Source organism: Tauraco erythrolophus, chromosome 8 (assembly GCF_009769465.1).
Source record: "Tauraco erythrolophus isolate bTauEry1 chromosome 8, bTauEry1.pri, whole genome shotgun sequence".
NCBI lineage: Eukaryota > Metazoa > Chordata > Aves > Musophagiformes > Musophagidae > Tauraco > Tauraco erythrolophus.
The window spans coordinates 4503163-4520353 of record NC_141472.1 but is presented as its reverse complement, the minus strand read 5'-3'; the positions used below and the strand labels follow the sequence as shown (position 1 = coordinate 4520353).

Here is a 17191-nt window from a genome sequence, read left to right as displayed (position 1 = left end):
AGTTTAAAATTAGCCTGGTTTATTTTTTTTTTCCAGAAGTGTTCAGCACTCATGGATAGCACTGGCTCTGCTCTGCAGTCTTGGCAAATCAAACTGTTTCTAGTTAGGAGTCTAACATTAAGAACCCAACCCAAACTGGAGCATTTTGACTGCTATGCTTATTTAATTTCTCAACCCAAATTCAGTTGCAGTTCTGCAGAAGGAGTTCGATGGCAAATGACAGACCACCAGCAGCTTTAGACTGGCTGCCCTGCCTGTAGGATCCCTCCCTCGTTTTTTGAGGGTGATATAGATGGGGAGACAGGCAAGACATGGCTATTGCATGAGAAATGGGGTACTAATCTTAAAGCAAAATAGGCTGATATGCAATCGTCTGGCTTAAAAAAAATAACGTTTCATTTGCAGTTAGCCCAAGAATTGAAATGAAACCTGTGAAATTTGAAGGGGGGGTGTCTATCCAAATGGCCTTTCTGGCTCCAAAGTCAGAAGCACTATACCTCTGGTTCACAGCAGGATGGCAGCAATGCTACAGGCTTTTTCACATCTTGCACTCTCCCTATTGCTATAGAAACGCCAGTGGTTTAGCCGTTCTGCTGCCAAATTTTAATCACTTCCCAGTGGCTCTCGGAGCCGTGCTAGTTTGCTCAGCAACAAAAGTGATGGCTTGAGGAGTCGATGGGTAACAAGAGAGAGAAGCTGGTATTCTTCTGTCTTGCTTTTCTTTTTTTAACCTCACTGGAAACTGCTGCTTCCAGGAGGGAAGCTTACAAAATCGATAGGTTGTATACATCATAAGCTCAGGGTCTGATTGACAGCCAGTGCAGGAAGAATTAAGTCATGAGCATCTTTCTTCAAAGCACCGCGGTTCGTTTTTGTGGGCGTGTTTCCAAAGCACCAAGCATGTGTGTCTGTACAGTAAAAATGGATTGAGGATGGAGGAAAAGAATAGTAGATGAGGGCTGTTTAAACTTGTTTGCTCTGCTGTGCTGCTGATGAAGTGAAGTGGAAACAATGCCATCTTCGGCATGTGACGCTTTATTTGCGGTAACTCATCAGTCCTGGAATGTGTCAAGTGGTACCTCCAAATTCAGAACAGTTTAATTGAGGAAGACTACGCTTCTTCCTTTGTTGGAAGGCAGGAGCTCAGCTATTTAGCATTAATAATGAGGATTTAAAAACCAAAAACATCATATAATGAAAGATAATACAAAAATCCTGCAGAAGCTGATGTGTGGACCTAGGCAGTGATGTGACTGTTTATCTGCATGTACAACTTCAGGGGTAACTTCAGTCCAGCAGTGGATTGAGTATAGAGGCTGGAATGAAATAACAGATTAAAATTGTACAGCAACAATATCTGCCATTTTAAGGCCAGATGCTTTTTTTGTCTATCCCCTATTTGTCTATTTTCAGAGGTATGTTTGGCATGTTCCTAAGCCTGCACACACTCTGCAAGGTACATTTCAGAGGACGAGCTTGTGGCTTTTATTGAGCTGAGCTGTGCAGCAGCCTTGGACTCGGGGTTTTCCTGCTGAGTATCCTGCTAGCCAAGGGCTTGGACACCTGCAGAAAATGCAAGTCAGTCCTACTGATTTGCACTTGCAGGTGAATTCAGTTAGCTCCTGGATGCCTGTAAACCAGGCTTGGAGACAAGTGGTGAAAGAAGAGTAACGTGGTAGCATGGTCATACAGCAGAGACAGGGTAGCTGATGTTCTTTTGTACAATTAAGTCTTGGAAAGAAAAATGTGGGTTGTAGTTTAAGGTGCTAAAAGGAACTGACAGCTTCTTAAAGAACTGTATTTGCATTTGGTGCACCCTCTATGAAATCTGTTATGATGTGTGGAAAATCTGCCTCTGACTCGAGACCCCTACTGAACGAGGCACTGCTAATGAATGGGCTGTCAGCTGAGGCTTTCTGATGGTGACTTTTACCTTCTGAAACATAACATAATGACTGTTCTCTACTCCTGCTCTGGGTGTACCTGGAAAGGACGTCAGGAGGGAGATGAGGCAGTGGGAGACTGTTCCCCTCGGAGCCTGCCTTTCCTTCAAGTGAAGATGGGGCTGGTGGCACGCTGTCTGTTCAGGTTTACAGACCACGTGCACGCATTACCCCCCTGATAGACTCTGTCACTGTGGGATCTGCTGTTGTGGTGCTGCCTCCTCGCTTCACACATGTTTATGACCAAAGAAGTGCTATGCATTTGCTTTGTAAGGACCATAGTCATTGTCTCCTGGTATTTTTGCTTTGCAAGGTGATGCAGCTGTATGAAGTCTGGGGAGCCACGTAGCTGTTCTGCAATATGTTCTCCATACCTGCATGTCTGATGCAGCAGTGCAATGGGACGGGGGAAATAAAGGTGGGGGAGGTTACAGAGGCTATAAAAGCTGTTGGCAGTGGCTGAACTCTGCTTGTGCGCTTCAAAGGGAATCATGTTGTCCTGTGGGGCTGCTGCAGTCAGAGAGGTGCAGATCTTCTCCATTTGGCTCGGAGACAGCTGCTGCTGTTAGCAGCCCTCTAAAATCGTAGAATGGTTTGGGTTGGAAGAGACCTCAAAGATCATCTAGTTCCAACCTCCCTGCCATGGGTAGGGACACTCTCCACTACACCAGGTTGCTCAAAGCCTCATCCAACCTGGCCTTGAACACCTCCAGGGATGGGGCAGCCACAGCATCTCTGTTTCAGTGCTTCATCACCTTCAGAGTGAAGAATTTCTTCCTTAGACCTAATTGAAATCTCCCCTCTTTCAGTTTAAAGCCATTGCCCTTGTCCTGTCACCATATACCTAAAATGGAACCTTAAGTTTTTAATCAGACTATAGTTGTATTTTAACTGTTAGGGAAGAGTGCTCACTGTTTTCACACCTATGGTTGTCTTTTTTTATTTTGTCCCCTTTATTTTCCGACCCAGTAAGTAGAAATACAATGAATAATGCTCAGTTCTGGCTTTTTCTTTGAGATACTTTCCTGTGCTTTCTGTTTTGAGACAATGACCTAAATGTATAAAGTAGCCTGAATGTAGCTTTCTGGTGTTGGTAAACATTAATATGACCAAATTCAACATGCTGTATTTGGGGCAGGCTGTTTATTTTTTTTTAAAGACAGATCAGACACCCAGAATCCATTGGCATCTAATTTAAATTGTTGGCAGATACGTAGCAGACTGTACATCCCCCGCGAAAGCGCTTCATTTGAATTACCCACGGACAATTTGAATCCATGGATAATTAAATGCACTGTACGTAATTAATTTGTAATTGAAATTTTATTAGCTTTGCTGCATTCAACAATTTGGGGGAGCTGCCAGCAGATGGCCCCTTAACCCTTCTAATACCGCACTGAGCCAGCAGCCTGGGCTGGAAACTGCTCTCTGATGGGTCATGGACGCTTGATTTGCTTTTCAGGAAAATCACGATGAATAAAAGGCTTCTTGTCCTGCCGCCTGTCAACATTTATCAAAGATCAAACAGCGTTTTTGAAAGCCTTGGGTTAAACTTTTCAAACCTGAGAGCCAGAGTTTAACAGTTGGGTTGCTACACTTGAGAATGCAGAAACCTGATTCTTGCAGGGGATGTGCACAAGGCTCCTCTGAACTCGAAGGCTTTGATGGAATTTAAAAGGCCCAAGACTAAAATTTTTCTGGAAGCCCAATTTGTTGCCAAAAACTACTAAATCCTCTGTAGCTTGTATTCCCAGATACGCTCTAAAGCAGCAAGATGCTGAAACCTACAATTAGATCTTATCTGTGGGAGCCTCACCAGGCAAATACAGTGCTACAGTGATGATGCCACTGTATTCTGGTTTGTTAGACAGAAAATAACTATAAATACTGTCTTCCAACACGATGCATTTCATTTTTTAACATTAGAGTAACACAGTGTAAAGCTGCTTTGTCACAGAAACAACATGTGTGTTTGAGCACTGGTGATGTTTAACACTTCAAGGGTCTAGGCTTCTAGCAGGCTGAACTGCACCAAGAGAAAAGAATTGCTCTGGGATGTCTGGAAGAAAGGCTGACTGTACTGTTCCCAAATTTCAACTGTAATGGAAGCCTTGTATGGCATGGAAACAGTAAATACACAGAGACTTCTGTTGATGTACCAGGGTGAACTGTACCTGGTTCAGAAAAATGACCTGTCTGAACGGACAACACAGCAGCAGTTATGAATTATACTGGGATTATATTGTTTCATCTTTCATTGTATTCCTTGTTTGGTGTAACGCTTTTATAGTCACCTCTGAGTTGCTAAACAGCAGAACCAAACAGCCTGATAAGAGAGTCCCCTAAGAGTGATGGTGTTGAAATATTTCTGCAGCTCGCTGCTCTGTCAAACATCTTGTTCAGTGAAGACGGCTGCACGGCACATACCGAGCTTCTCTGCTGGTATTTCCTCCCAACCACCTCTCTCCCAACCTTTTAGCCTGGTCAGTGTTGCACTAATAACGTTTTCCCACATGTGGCTTTTCGTACAATGTGCTTTCTATGTGCTGCCGTGGCCCCGGTGAAGGACCTGAGAGGGTTTGTCTCACTCTGGTAGTGATTAACCTGATGGCTGCCTTATGGTTGCTAATGGAAGGCCAGTGCTTGTCATTTTTATTGCCTTGGAGTTAAGCCTTAGGAACTACCTGCATTTTTACACCTCTGCGTCGTGGAGTCACGCGTTCTACCTTCGCTCCTCGATTCTTTCCGGATTTGTTTTTGTTTCTATGCATCCTTCAGTATCCTTCTTTGCATCTTTTATGTAAGCTGTTGCACTGCAGCAGTGATTTGTGCCTTGATGGGAACACGGGAGAGCCAAGCTGTTACAGAATCATAGAATGGTTAGGGCTGGAAGGGACCTTCAAAGATCATCTAGTCCAACCCCCCTGCAAGGAACAGGGATATCTGTTGGTTGGTACAAGCTGGCAGAGAGCTCCGCTGACTTCAGGCTGGCTCAATACATGGAAAATGCAGCTTAATTGAAATATTCCAGCGTGTTCTGATTCATGCTTGAAGGATGAGTTTTGTTTTGAGAACTGCTGGGAAGCACTTCTATATTAGAGACAGATCCTCTCTTTTCTTTCCAAAGCAGAGCTGACCTGGCAGGCTTTGCTGTGGCTTTATGGAGAACACAAGTGCTCGGGCTTGGTGTTTGCAGCTTCTTTCACTAGTTTTCCTATTCAATATTAATCTTTCTTACATTTCCTTTGAATAGGCAGATTGAAACGTTGGTGTTTTCCTGTTCTGGTATGAGAAGTCATTTCCTCCGTATGACATTTAAAATGTCTGCTTTGAGTAACACACAAACCTCTCTTTTGGATCAGGGCTGGTATGTCTCTTGCAAGTCTCCTCCTCAAAATAAGGGAGGGGAAAAAAAGAATTTGGCTCTTGCATCTGAAACAAATTAAAGTTTCATTTTTTTTTTTCCCCTCAATGCTATTCACTTGTTTAGGGTGTCTCCCATGAAACAACTGCCAGCAGCCAACGCTTGGTTATGGATGGGAAGTTTCTTAATGGTCACTTTTATGCTCTCCAGAGTTTCCTTTCATTACAGAAACTGTAGTTTGCAGATGTGATAGGTAATCGAAAGTGCAAGGTTACTTCCCCTTTATCACAGAGCACCATTAATTCTTATTTACTAAATCTTGGTGTTGAACGCTGGTTACATGGATCGTAAGATGAGAGAAAAAGGAATTGTCATGTTTCCTGTCACGCACTCACAACAGTAAGTGGAAAGTCTGTCTTCTGCTTGACTAACTCCATACAAAGGCACTTCTGGAAAGCTGGAGTAGGAAGCTTGATAACAGTCACAGTTGCTATTTGCAAAAAAGATGTCTGCATAATCGGGAAGTGTCTGATGATGGAGACGTGGCGAATCTTTCCGTGATCGTCTGCACGTGAGGCGCTTTAGCAAGGTGCACTACGGTGTGTCAGGCAGCAGGCTGAGAGCTGTGAATACTAAATACTACATGTCAGCTGCAAGATACCCTTTGCTTTTTGGCTTGCTTGCTGTATGTATACTTTAGTCCTGAAATAATCCAAATATATTTACACCAGACTTTGTTTTTTACCATGGTGAAAAACAACCCCTTTTTTTTTTTTTTGCAAATACCAGTGTTCAGCTTCCTTTTGTGAAGGAATTTATTTTCAATGTGTGTTGCTCTTGTGTTTGCTTCAGTTTGGGTAACAGCTGATTCCTGCAAATCAGGATATAAGATTCCTTACCCTTCGATTCCTTGTGAAACATTTTCCCTAACATAAAAACAACTTCCCTTGCTTGCTACTCGTGTCCATTGCCTCTTGTCCTACTGCTGTGCGCCCCTGGGAAAAGCCTGGCTCTGTTCTCTGTGTTATCCCTGTGAATCCCCTGAAAACAGCAGTTAGATTCCCTCTCACTCCAGCCTCCTCTTAGGCTGAAACAACTGGATTTGTTCAGCTTCTCATGCACTCCAGCCCCCTTATCTCCATGGCTCTCTATCGGACCTGCTTGCTTGTCAGTGCCTGTCTTGTAACAGGGTAGCCCAATACTGGGACACAGTGTCCAGGTGCCATCTCAGAAGTGCCAAATAGTGGGGAACAATTGCTTGTGTTGAGAGGATGGCTATAGTCCTGCAGATATAGGCCAGTATTAGAATCATAGAATAGTTTGGGTTGGAAGGGACCTTTACAGGCCACCTAGTCCAACCCCACTGCAGTGAGCAGGGACATCTTCAACTAGATCAGGTTGCTCAGAGCCCTGTCTAGCCCGACCTTGAAAGTTTCCAGGGATGGGGCATCTATCACCTCTCTGGGCAACCTATTCCAATGTTTCACCATCCTCATTATAAGGAAGAATTTTTTTTTTTATATCCAGTCTAAATCTACCCTCTTTTAGTTTAAACCGTTACACCTTGTCCTATCACAACAGGCCCTGCTAAAAGTCTGTCCCCGTCTTCCTTATAAACTCCCTTTAGGTACTGGAAGGCCGCTATAAGATCACCCCAGAGCCTTCTCTTCTCCAGGCTGAACAGCCCCAGCTCTCTCAGCCTGTCTTCATAGCAGAGGTGCTCCAGCCCCCAGATCATCTTTGTGGCCTCCTCTGGACCTGCTCCAACAGGTCCACATCAGTCCTATGCTGAGGACTCCAAAGTTAAACGCAGCACTGCAGGTGGGGTTTCATCAGAGCAGAGGGGCAGAATCACCTTCCTCGACCTGCTGGCCATGCTTCTTTTGGTGCAGCCCAGGATATGGCTGGCTTTCTGGGCTGTGACTGCACATTTTTGGCTCACATCCAGCTTTTGATCCACTGGTACTCCAAAGCCCTTTTTGGCAGGGCTGATCTCAAGCCCTTCATCCCCTGGGCTGTATTGATACTGGGGATTTGCCTGACTCAGGTGCAGGACCTAGTACTTGGCCTTGTTGCACCTTATGAGGTTCACATGGGCTTACTTCTTGAACTTGTCCAGGTCCTTCTGGATGGCAACTCCTCTGTCAGGCACATCGACCACACCACTCAGCTTGGTGGTGTCAGCAGACTTGCTGAGGGTCCACTTGATCCCGCTGCCTACATTGTTGCTGAAGGTACTAAACAGTACTAGTCCCAACACAGGCCTCTGACATCACTGATCTCCATCTGGACATTGAGCCATTGACCACTATCCTCTGGATGTGACCATCCAACCAACTCTTCACCCAACAAATTAATATATCTTCAATTTAGAGAGAAGGATGTTGTGGAGGGTGCCGTGTCAAAGGCCTTACCAGAAGTCCAGATAGACAACATCTGTAACTCTTTCCTTGTCCACTGATGTCACTCCATCACAATAGGCCACTAGGTTGGTCAGGCAGGACTTATCCTTGGAGAAGCCACACTGGCTGCCTCGAATCACCTCTGTCCTCTGTGTGCCTAAGCATAGCTTCTAGGAGGATCTGTTCCATGATCTTATCAGCCACAGAGGTGAGGCTGACAGGCTGGTAGTTCCCAGGGTCCTTTCTACTCTTTTTAAAAGGGTAGCCCTTTATTTGGCTGATTTTTTGCTACACGGACATGCTGTTGACTTGTGTTCAACTTTCTGTCCTTAAGAACTCCCAGTCTTTTCCTGCAAAGCTGCTGTCCAGTTGGTGGTTGTCCTGGTTTTGGCTAGCACAGAGTTAGTTTTCTTGTTAGTAACTAGAACAGTGTTGTGGTTTGGATTTAGTATGGGATTTGGTATGAGAAGAATGTTGGTAGTATACTGATGTTTATACTTGGTGCTGAGACATCAAGGACTTCTCGGCTTTCCATGTTTTGCCAGTGTGCAGGTGCAAAGGGAGAGAGTATGGCTGGGACAAAGGACCTGCAACTCCTAGTTTAGGATTTGAGATCAGGGTTAAGATTGAGGCCCAAATTGAGCCTATTAGTTCCTCTCTCCCTTTTCCCCTTTGATTCTCCTCCCTATCCTCTTAGGGGTAGGGGAGAGTGAGTGAGTAGCTGCATGGTGTTTAGTTGCCAGCTGGGTTAAACCATGGCAGTGGGCTACAGCCTGGACCCCCTTGTGCTGCTTCATGGAGTTATTCCATCCGAGGTGCAGGACTATGATGCTGGATGGGAGCGTTGGACGTTGTAAAGAAGCAGCAATTGACGGCAGGACAAATTGAGTGGATGGCTGTGGCAGGGACTTGAGAGTTCCCAGAGACAGGGAAAATGAAACACACTTGGCATTGTCAAGATCAAAAACAGAGGGATTGTAACTGTGCAGGTGAGAGCCTGTGTGCATGGAGGATTGCTTCCAGCCTGGCTCTGAGAACCTGCAGAATATGAGTCGAAATCATCAGTAGATCAGACAAATCAGTGATTCAGCTATGGGGAAAGACGATGGTGGGGAGAGGTGAAACAACAAAAGGAATTAGGAATGGAAACTGGACGTAGTTGATCTGAATGATGGCAAGACAGGCTGGTGCTTTGTCAATGTGACTTTGCACAGAAACGAGCATGTGGAGGATGAATCCCTTGGAAAGAGATACCCTGTGCTGTTTGCTCTGTTAAAGGAGCAGAGTTTGAAGCAGTACTGCTGTTGCAGTTGGAACAAGTCACCCTTTGATAAGCAAGTACCTAGACAGCCCTTATTCCATATGATTGATTGTGAGCAACTTCCATCCTGGTAACTCATGGAGGTTCACCGAAGTGTCATTGCTTCTTTGTAAGAGCTACAAGTGAGCTTGGGCTGCTACCCATGATATTGGAGGAGGTGCTGGATAATGTTTCCATTTGTCTCTAAGTGATGTGGAAAAATGTAAGGGTTTTTATATACCTATATCTAGACTTCTATACACGTATTATGTATATATGTACATATACTTACATGTATAGAGATACATGTATGTTTTACATATGTTCCACTTATTGTGTATATTATAAATACACAAGCATACAAAAGCCTTAATATCTTCAGCTGGAACCTTCTATAGGAGTAAAAAGGCTGCCCTCTCTCCTGTGTTTAAAGACCTTGTGCTCTAGCAGGGACTGAAGGATGGTGTGTGTGCTGAGCCTGCAGTCAGATATGTGCCTTGCTACTCATGGGGGTAGAGAAACTAAGAGGAGAAGGGTGAAATGTGGAGAGTGGAGGGAGGAGGAGGAGTATGAGCTCAGTCTAATGGCACTAGCTTGTGCCAGGGAGCTCTAGACCCAGTGTTACGGCATCAAAGGCGCACGATCAGAGCACTGTTGCTTTTCCTTTGGCGCTGCTCTGACCAGCAAGAAATGGGGTCCTTGGGGATTGCTTTGCTTTTGACTGTGAAGGCTGTCTTTTCTGGGGATGGAGGCACCTGTCACAAAACCTGCTGTAATACTGGATTTAATAAAATGCATCTGATAAATCCCAGGCAAAGCCAATTTGAGTTCAGTCTTTTAGCAGGCCTCTCTGGCAATGGGAAAAATATTGTGTTTGGCTTCTTCTAGTGTATGGGCTGGATTTTTTTCCTTTCTGAGAGTATTTTGTCTGGAAATGTTTACCAGCTTCCTTCCTTAGCAGAAACACTGAGGACTTAGAATGTGGAAGAAATCCTGCCAGGATAGTGTCTTTTTTTTTTTTTCTGAAGAGGATTTGGGATATGTTCTTCACAGTTCATATGCCTTCTTTCATTTGCAGACTTCTCATACATTTCTGTTAATGTAATCCTGAACTAGGATTCCCTTTTTTTGAAAAGCTTGCTGATGGGTAAACAGAGAGCAGTATAAGGGAGAGCTGGTTTACAGCAACAGTCTTGGAGAGGAAATTTTTGACCACCCTCAGTCTAGTGTTTGATTAAATGCCGCATGGCAAGCATTCCTGATGGATGTGCATATAAACAGAGAACAGAATTTTCTTCATCTATGACGTTTTTCATATTCAAGGTAACACAAAGCTTGCAGAAATGCTAATGTGAAAAATATGGCTACTGTGAGTGATTTCTCAAGGGGCATTAAATTCTCTAGAGGTGCACATGCTAGCTGTCAACAAGTGGTTTCGAAAACTTGAAAGCAGAGAGGGAATTTCAAATTGGGTTGGCAATTCCTTTGGACACTGGGCAGCTTTGCCCTTGTATGACTGGTGTGTATGTTCCTTGGTATGGAGGAACCAGAATTCAATTCCCTGTTTGTTCCACAAAAGATGTGATTAACTGAACCAACTTCGTAGAGAAGTACACAAAACACAGTACCTTGAGAACCATGTGAAGCATCATTTGCAGGCCATTCTTGCCTGGATATTTCCCAGCAATGTTGGAAGCAGACAAATTGAAGAGGTTGGCTCCTGTTTCTGTACAGATGGCATGGACTAATGTTTTCTTTCCAACACCAGCAGGTCCAGCTAGTAACAAAGCTTTCACCAAAGGAGCCTTCTCATGGATTATTTGAGAACCTGTAAAAAGTTATATGGCACTGTTAATGCTTTCATTTAAGCCTTGCCATAAAGATACTGGTATGATTCTTTCTTTTTTCTTCACCATAAATAATTTATAATGTGAATTTATTTCCTTAATATGGCACCAGTGCTCTTGAGTTCAATTCTGTATAACCAGAACTGTGACTGTAGCATGTTTGAGTTAACATCCCTGTTTGCAGTAAAGCTCAATCACCCTTGTTTATACCTTCTGATGGACAAACTTCAGCTCTAAAGAGCTAAAAGAATGGTAATTCATCAGTAGATTTTTGAGGACGGACGCAAGATGAGAGCACTGAAATGGAAGGTGCTGCTGGTGGCTGTGTGTACAGACAAGCCTGGTGCTCTGCATAGGGGCAACTGTCTTCACTCAGTCGTGAGGCAAAGCTAGAGATGGAGCTGTGGCTTTCAGTTTTATGTTTGTTGTCAGAGCAGGTCCTCACTTTCTGCTGTTGGACGCAGGTGTAAGATTCCTGTTGCATGTAGGACTAGCAGAACTCCTTCCTCCTGCTGTCTGAAATGATGCTTTCCAGCTTCCCCGTTTTTAGAGAAAACCAACTAATGGGACTATCTGTTGGAGCTGTGTTTGTCAGTGATTTTTGAAACCAGATGTTACCATGTGCTTTATTTCCCCTCTTTTAACTTCTGTATGCACTCCTCTCTTTTTGGGTAATTTTTCCTTTTAAATGCTATTGCTGTTCAGTGAGTGCTGGAGACTGACTGTCACTTTAGGCCAGTGCTGCTCCAAAACCCTTCACTGCTGACATCCCCTCTAAGCACACCTGCTGAGTGTGTGTGAGCTCATCTGCAGAGGAGCTGATGTTATGCCCCAGTCTGCAACACGACAGCTGCATGTCGCAGAGCAGGTACAATATATCTGCTAGGAAAAGGTGGATCCTTTTCTCTTCCCTTTGTTTTATTTGGGTGAGAAAATGGAAGTGCCAGGGTTGCTAGCCAGCAGTGATGACTGCTCAGTGGTCTTAAATCTGTCTCTATGGCTGCTTCAGGTAAATTCATTCTAGGCTGTAAGAAATATGCTCCATCACCTGGGAAAAGCCTAGCAGAAGTGCCTGTGTTGTGCAAACAGAGCCACAGAGAGAGATTTAGGTGGTTGATGGTGATAGAACTTGAGTTCCCTGCAGCTGTGTCACTGTATGAATTAGGTACAGGTGAACCTCCAGAGATGGAAGTAGCAAGAAATGTCAAATGTTGTATCCATAGCCACTGGTAGTCCAGTAACATCATTGCCTCAATGCCTATTATCCTGTGTGAGCAGTGGTGGTTATTACAAAGTCAGATTTGAAAAATCTGTGTGAGCTTCTACTACTTCTGAATGTTTTTGAGTCTGGTGTCTATCAGACTACGGGACTACTGGGGGAAACTGGCCCCAAAGGTGGTGGAGGGAGCCTATGGCTTAGCCTGGAAAGGTTCTCTAGGTTAAAGAGGGGCAGCTAGGTAAGAACAGTATTTAAAACCAAATCCAATCAGGCTGCTTCTCTGTGTCCTAATGGTTTAACATCCCAAATAAATGACGATGAACTAAGTGCTAAGATGAATGCCATTATTTCAGCACTGTGCAGGATGTAGTGAAGTTGTCAGCCACCCAGGCTTTATTAATATTTGGTCGTTCCATACCAATCTATTACTATTACACATAGATTTATTATGAGGGGAGCAGCAGACTCCTCTGTGGTTAAAGATGAAGTATATCTTCTACTATTATTTCTCCTTTCAGCTGCTTACAATTTTCTTAATGCCATTTAAGATGGAGCTTTCCTTGCCATCAGGTGACTATTTTGAGAAAAACTTCCGCTTCTACACAATACACAATTATATAATGATTAACTAGTTCTGAGACCAATTAAGTAAAACGTCATCCATAACATATCACCCAAAAGGTGAAACCATTCCTGTGTCTTTTTGGCTCATGCAATCTCTTTTTTTTTTTTTTTAACTCAAAGGCATTTTTCAAACTGCTATTGCAAATACTTTTTGTTTGTTTAACTAGTCCACGGTCTCTTCTCCCTAGAAACTTTGCCAATTGTATAAACGGCAGAAAATTTATGGGTTCTCTTTCTTCCTGCCTGGGGGGTGTCTTGGGGCTTGATTTTGCTAGATTAGATGGTGTTAAAACATAACCTCGGAGGAATTATCCGATATGTGAAATACTACATTGCAGTCAGTGCAGACAGGGATAACTGCTGAGCTCTCTCAGCTGACTGAGGTCAAACTTGCAGCCAATCTCAGAGGGTTTACCCAAAACCAGTTCAGAGTGTTTTAGATGGGAAGAGCCTCATCCAGGTGGAAGGCAGAGCTGCTGCTAGCATCCTGTTTGTTAATCTGACTCTTCAGATCAAGCTGGAGGGCAGCAGGAGCACTCTTCTCTATCCAAAACTCAAATGATGTGGACTTCTGCACTGTTGCACCGAGCTCTCTACAGCACATGGAGCCTTCCCTGGGGGCAAGGAGAGCCAGGAAACGCTTAAGGAGCTACAGAGCATGTATGTACACAATAGCCTGAGCACTGGCCTTTCTGGAAGGCGTGCAAAGGGGAGGGAAAAGCAGAAGCTTCTGTGTCAGCTTTGCTCTGTTTGCCAGAATGGGAGGCAAGGAGACATATCAGCTATTTTGCCCTATAAAGGGGATCAGCAGACAATGACACAGCCTGGGGGAGGATATGCCTAGTTAAAATCTGCCTGAAATCCAATCAGGAATGGAAAAGGAAGCAAGTGAAGTATGAGTAGAGGCCCTTGAGACCGGCACTTCTTGCAGTCACTGGAGTTTGGCTTCACGCCATTCCCAAGTAAAATATGGGATAGACTTTCTATTAAAAGCAAACAACCTGACCCAGCAAAGCCTTGTTAGATATTGGCTAAGTCTGGTGTTAAAACTGCAAGGGTATTTAAAAGCATTCTCTGTGATGTACAAAACGTATTCAGACTAATTCCTTAAACGATCGCGTTGTTTAGTACTGAGTAACATTAGCCAGCTTGTAAAAGGTAAATTGCAACCTTACTCCTTCCCTTAACTTGATTAATTTTGATCACTGGAGCTTGTTTTAGCTATTATCTTTCCCAAGTGATTTCCTTTTATGTGCTGCCATTCACAAACTGTTAACATGCAAACAGAGATGGTATGGAAATGCGATACCTGACAATAGCGTGTGCAAGCTCCTTTATGCACTATTAAAATGATATGGTCCTCACTCAGAAGGCTTAATTGAAAAACAATTATACTGCAAAATGCTTTAGATTACGATTAATCAAGCCCTGTCAAAGCCAGTAAAAACGTGTGTTACTGACAGGAAGCAAAGCCATTGTATTCTGCCCTCCAGGAATTTCTGCTGCGCTCTTACCTAACGGCAATATTCCGTACAGCGCTATTAGCTGTCTGACATCTGCAAGAGAGGGCACTGGCTCTGTGTCTGCCTGACGAAGTGTGGTCCCCAGATAGCTGTACTCGCCTGTAGGGAGGAAGCACAGGCTTAATAAATGTGACACTGCATTGTTGGAAAGCGCATAACTCAAGTAATGAAAAACTACTCCGGAATACCGATATAACGTGCTCTCGGCAAAGCCGGTGCCGTCAAGGGACAGGGACTCAAACAGGACAATATTGTTGCGGAATGTGGCCCTGAGAAATCTGAAAGGTGGACTGCAAAGGAAAATAAACGTGCTCTGGACTTTCCCTTCCAGACTGCGGAAGGCGTTGGGCAGAGCAGTCGGTCTCCAGTAACCTTTTAAAGGAACTTGGTGGAGAAGGATCATTAGCAGCACTGTAAATCACACTGCTGGCGAAGGATTTGTAGATTTGGGATTTTGCAGGAGTGGAATCGCAGTGTATCACACTCTATCAAAAGGATTTCAAAAAGGAGGGGAACAAAATATTTTAACAAGCTTTCCCCTGGCTGCATCGCATCTTGGCGTCTCGCTATGTTAGATAAATGTTTAAGTGTGTCACCAATTTGGTAGGGCTCTTTGCTTTGCAGCTCAACTTTTTTGTTCAAAAAAAACCTCCACAAAACAATCCAAGACAACTGAAAATCCCCAATGCGAACCTGTAACCATCCAATCTTGCCTCAGCTCTTGTTACAGAGCCATAATCACATCGCTTGCCCTGTCGAAGTCCATATACAAGACATTGTCAGAGAAAAAAGATCCAGAAGGATGGGCCACAAGTAGGAAAACTAGTTGTGATGAAGCAGTCAACGTTATTTTTTAGCATAAATTACGTGTTGTGATAGTGAATATTGTTGAAAAATAACCGTATGTTGTGTTTTATTGAAGGTAAAACGGGAGAGCACTCTCTGGAGCTGAGGTAAATAAGTGATGGTTAAAAGAGAAAGTGGAAAGTAATTTGGGGGCAAAAAGGCAGACAAGCCCTGGTGCAACTGCCCCCTCCCTCTGAAGAATAAAATTCATTTCAGGTTTTATCTTTTATTTAAGGAGAAATCAAAAGAACTGGATAGGAATTAATCTTCACAGATTTAATTAGAAGGCATCAAAGGGTTTAATTGCAACTGAACATAAATCACAGTGGATATTCTCTGACTAATTTAGATAAGGTCACCAAGAAAATTAGTTCAGTGATGTCAGTTTGTCATAGAGGGGGGACATTTCGGTGCCTTTACTGGCTGTGTAGCACAATTCCACTCTTTGTCCTTTTCCCAGGAACTGGGGGTAAGTGACCTTCCTTAGACTTCAGCCCTGTAAGAGCTCAGTAGATGAGGACTTATTTTTCTGTAGGTTTGACTGTGTCCTTGGACCTTTCAAGAGAGGGTTTGTTTGTTTTTAAAAAAAGCTAGGTCCAGATCCTAGGCCAACTTCAAATACCTTCTGTGTCTTCCTCTGGCAGCTCAAGAAGCATGACTGAGTTCTGAGTGGGGAAGAGCTGGCTTTGCCAGACTGGGTCACCTCCTTGCTGTCTGGTCTGCATGTGCCAGCATCTCTGCTGGGACAAGCAGGGGGCCTGGCATGGGTGTAGGCAGGCAGGTGATTACTGCTGAGCCCTGCAATACTGCCCAGTGTGTTCTTGTGTGATCTGATCTAGGTGGTCCTGCTCTGGCAGGGGGATTGGACTAGATGATCCTTTGAGGTCCCTTCCAATCCCTAACATTCTGTGATTCTGCTGCTGGGAAGTGAACATTGCCAGTGTAACTTGGAGTAGCCCTTATGTTGCTCTGTGCTGCAGAGGGGTCAAGGGAAGATGGCCCAAAGCCATCTCAGCCTGTTTCCGAGTTTGATGTCACCTGCTGTTAATTATTATCGACTAGCTAAGGTGTGCTTTAAAAACATCTGTGGTAGAGAATGCTTGTTGGACAAAAGCAACCTTGATGGTACTGGCTGGGTGAATGAAGGAGTAATGAGAATCTTCCATTACTTTACTTCATGATCTTTAATGAGCATAAAAGGGATGGAATACTTGTTAATTCAGCCTTGGACAGAGCGGCCAAAGAGTCTGAAGGCAACAACTGGCGCTTCTAAGAGTTTATATAAACATTGCATTTATAGGTGATGTACAAGATTCTAGCTTTTCTGGCTCAGATACATACTGTACTAACAGCCTGCGGCATTGTGGCTTCTGGATGTCTGCAAATTCAACCAGTGGTGGCCTTTGAAACAACTGGATCTTGGGTCTTCTGCTGCTAAGGTTGCTGTGATGTTACTGTATGTCACCAAATGCTTTTGGAGATGGCGTCAGACCCCTGTGCAGCCTGCAAATGTGGTGGTGGGTATTTTTTTTCTCTGAATAGAGCATAGGCAAGGATGTCTGACCGCAGCTGCAGGCAACAGAAACTGGGCAAGAGGACTATAAAATGCAGAACTAGGCAGAGAAGATATTTCATTCAAATCAAGGGCCAGGTATGCCTCACAGCTCTGCTCAAAGCTCATGGGCAGTCAGGCATGTGGAGTTAAGGAGATGAGTCTTCTCTGCTAAATAAACAAATGCTGAAGGTAGGATTTTTGCTGTTCTCTAGGAAATATTCTGGATGGGTTACGACTCCTAGCCTGATAGACTTGCACTGTCTTGCAAATGCCTGGCCAGGAGTCCTTAAAGGATGTCCTGGTTCCACCTTAGAGTGGCTTGTGACATCCAGAAACATTCAGGGGTTCCAGGTGTTAGTGCTTGGAGCTAAGCACCAGCTTTACAAACAGGTCCTGGTCTCAGCAGCAGAAGTGAAAGGTACTACTCACCCTGCAGAAACAGACTTGATTTGCATACGTGGCTTTTGATATTCGAGTCTGAACGTCCTGGAAGTGTAATTACTCTTGAACTCCTTCTTGACTGGAAACAGGGGTCAATGAACATTGAATGGCTGAAGGTTTGGTTAGA

At 44.1% G+C, this 17191-nt stretch overlaps 1 protein-coding gene across 1 annotated transcript in view; it reads right to left on the bottom strand.

Annotated features, from left to right (window-relative positions):
* DRC11 (dynein regulatory complex subunit 11) overlaps positions 1 to 17191 on the bottom strand; it is a 102197-nt gene that overhangs the window by 12154 nt on the left and 72852 nt on the right. Inside the window, exons 13-14 of the mRNA XM_086615760.1 lie at positions 14214 to 14321; positions 10638 to 10837 (exon numbers count right to left, since the gene is read on the bottom strand). Of these exons, the coding sequence (XP_086471886.1) occupies positions 10638 to 10837; positions 14214 to 14321 (308 nt within the window). The remainder of the gene's footprint in view (positions 1 to 10637; positions 10838 to 14213; positions 14322 to 17191) is intronic.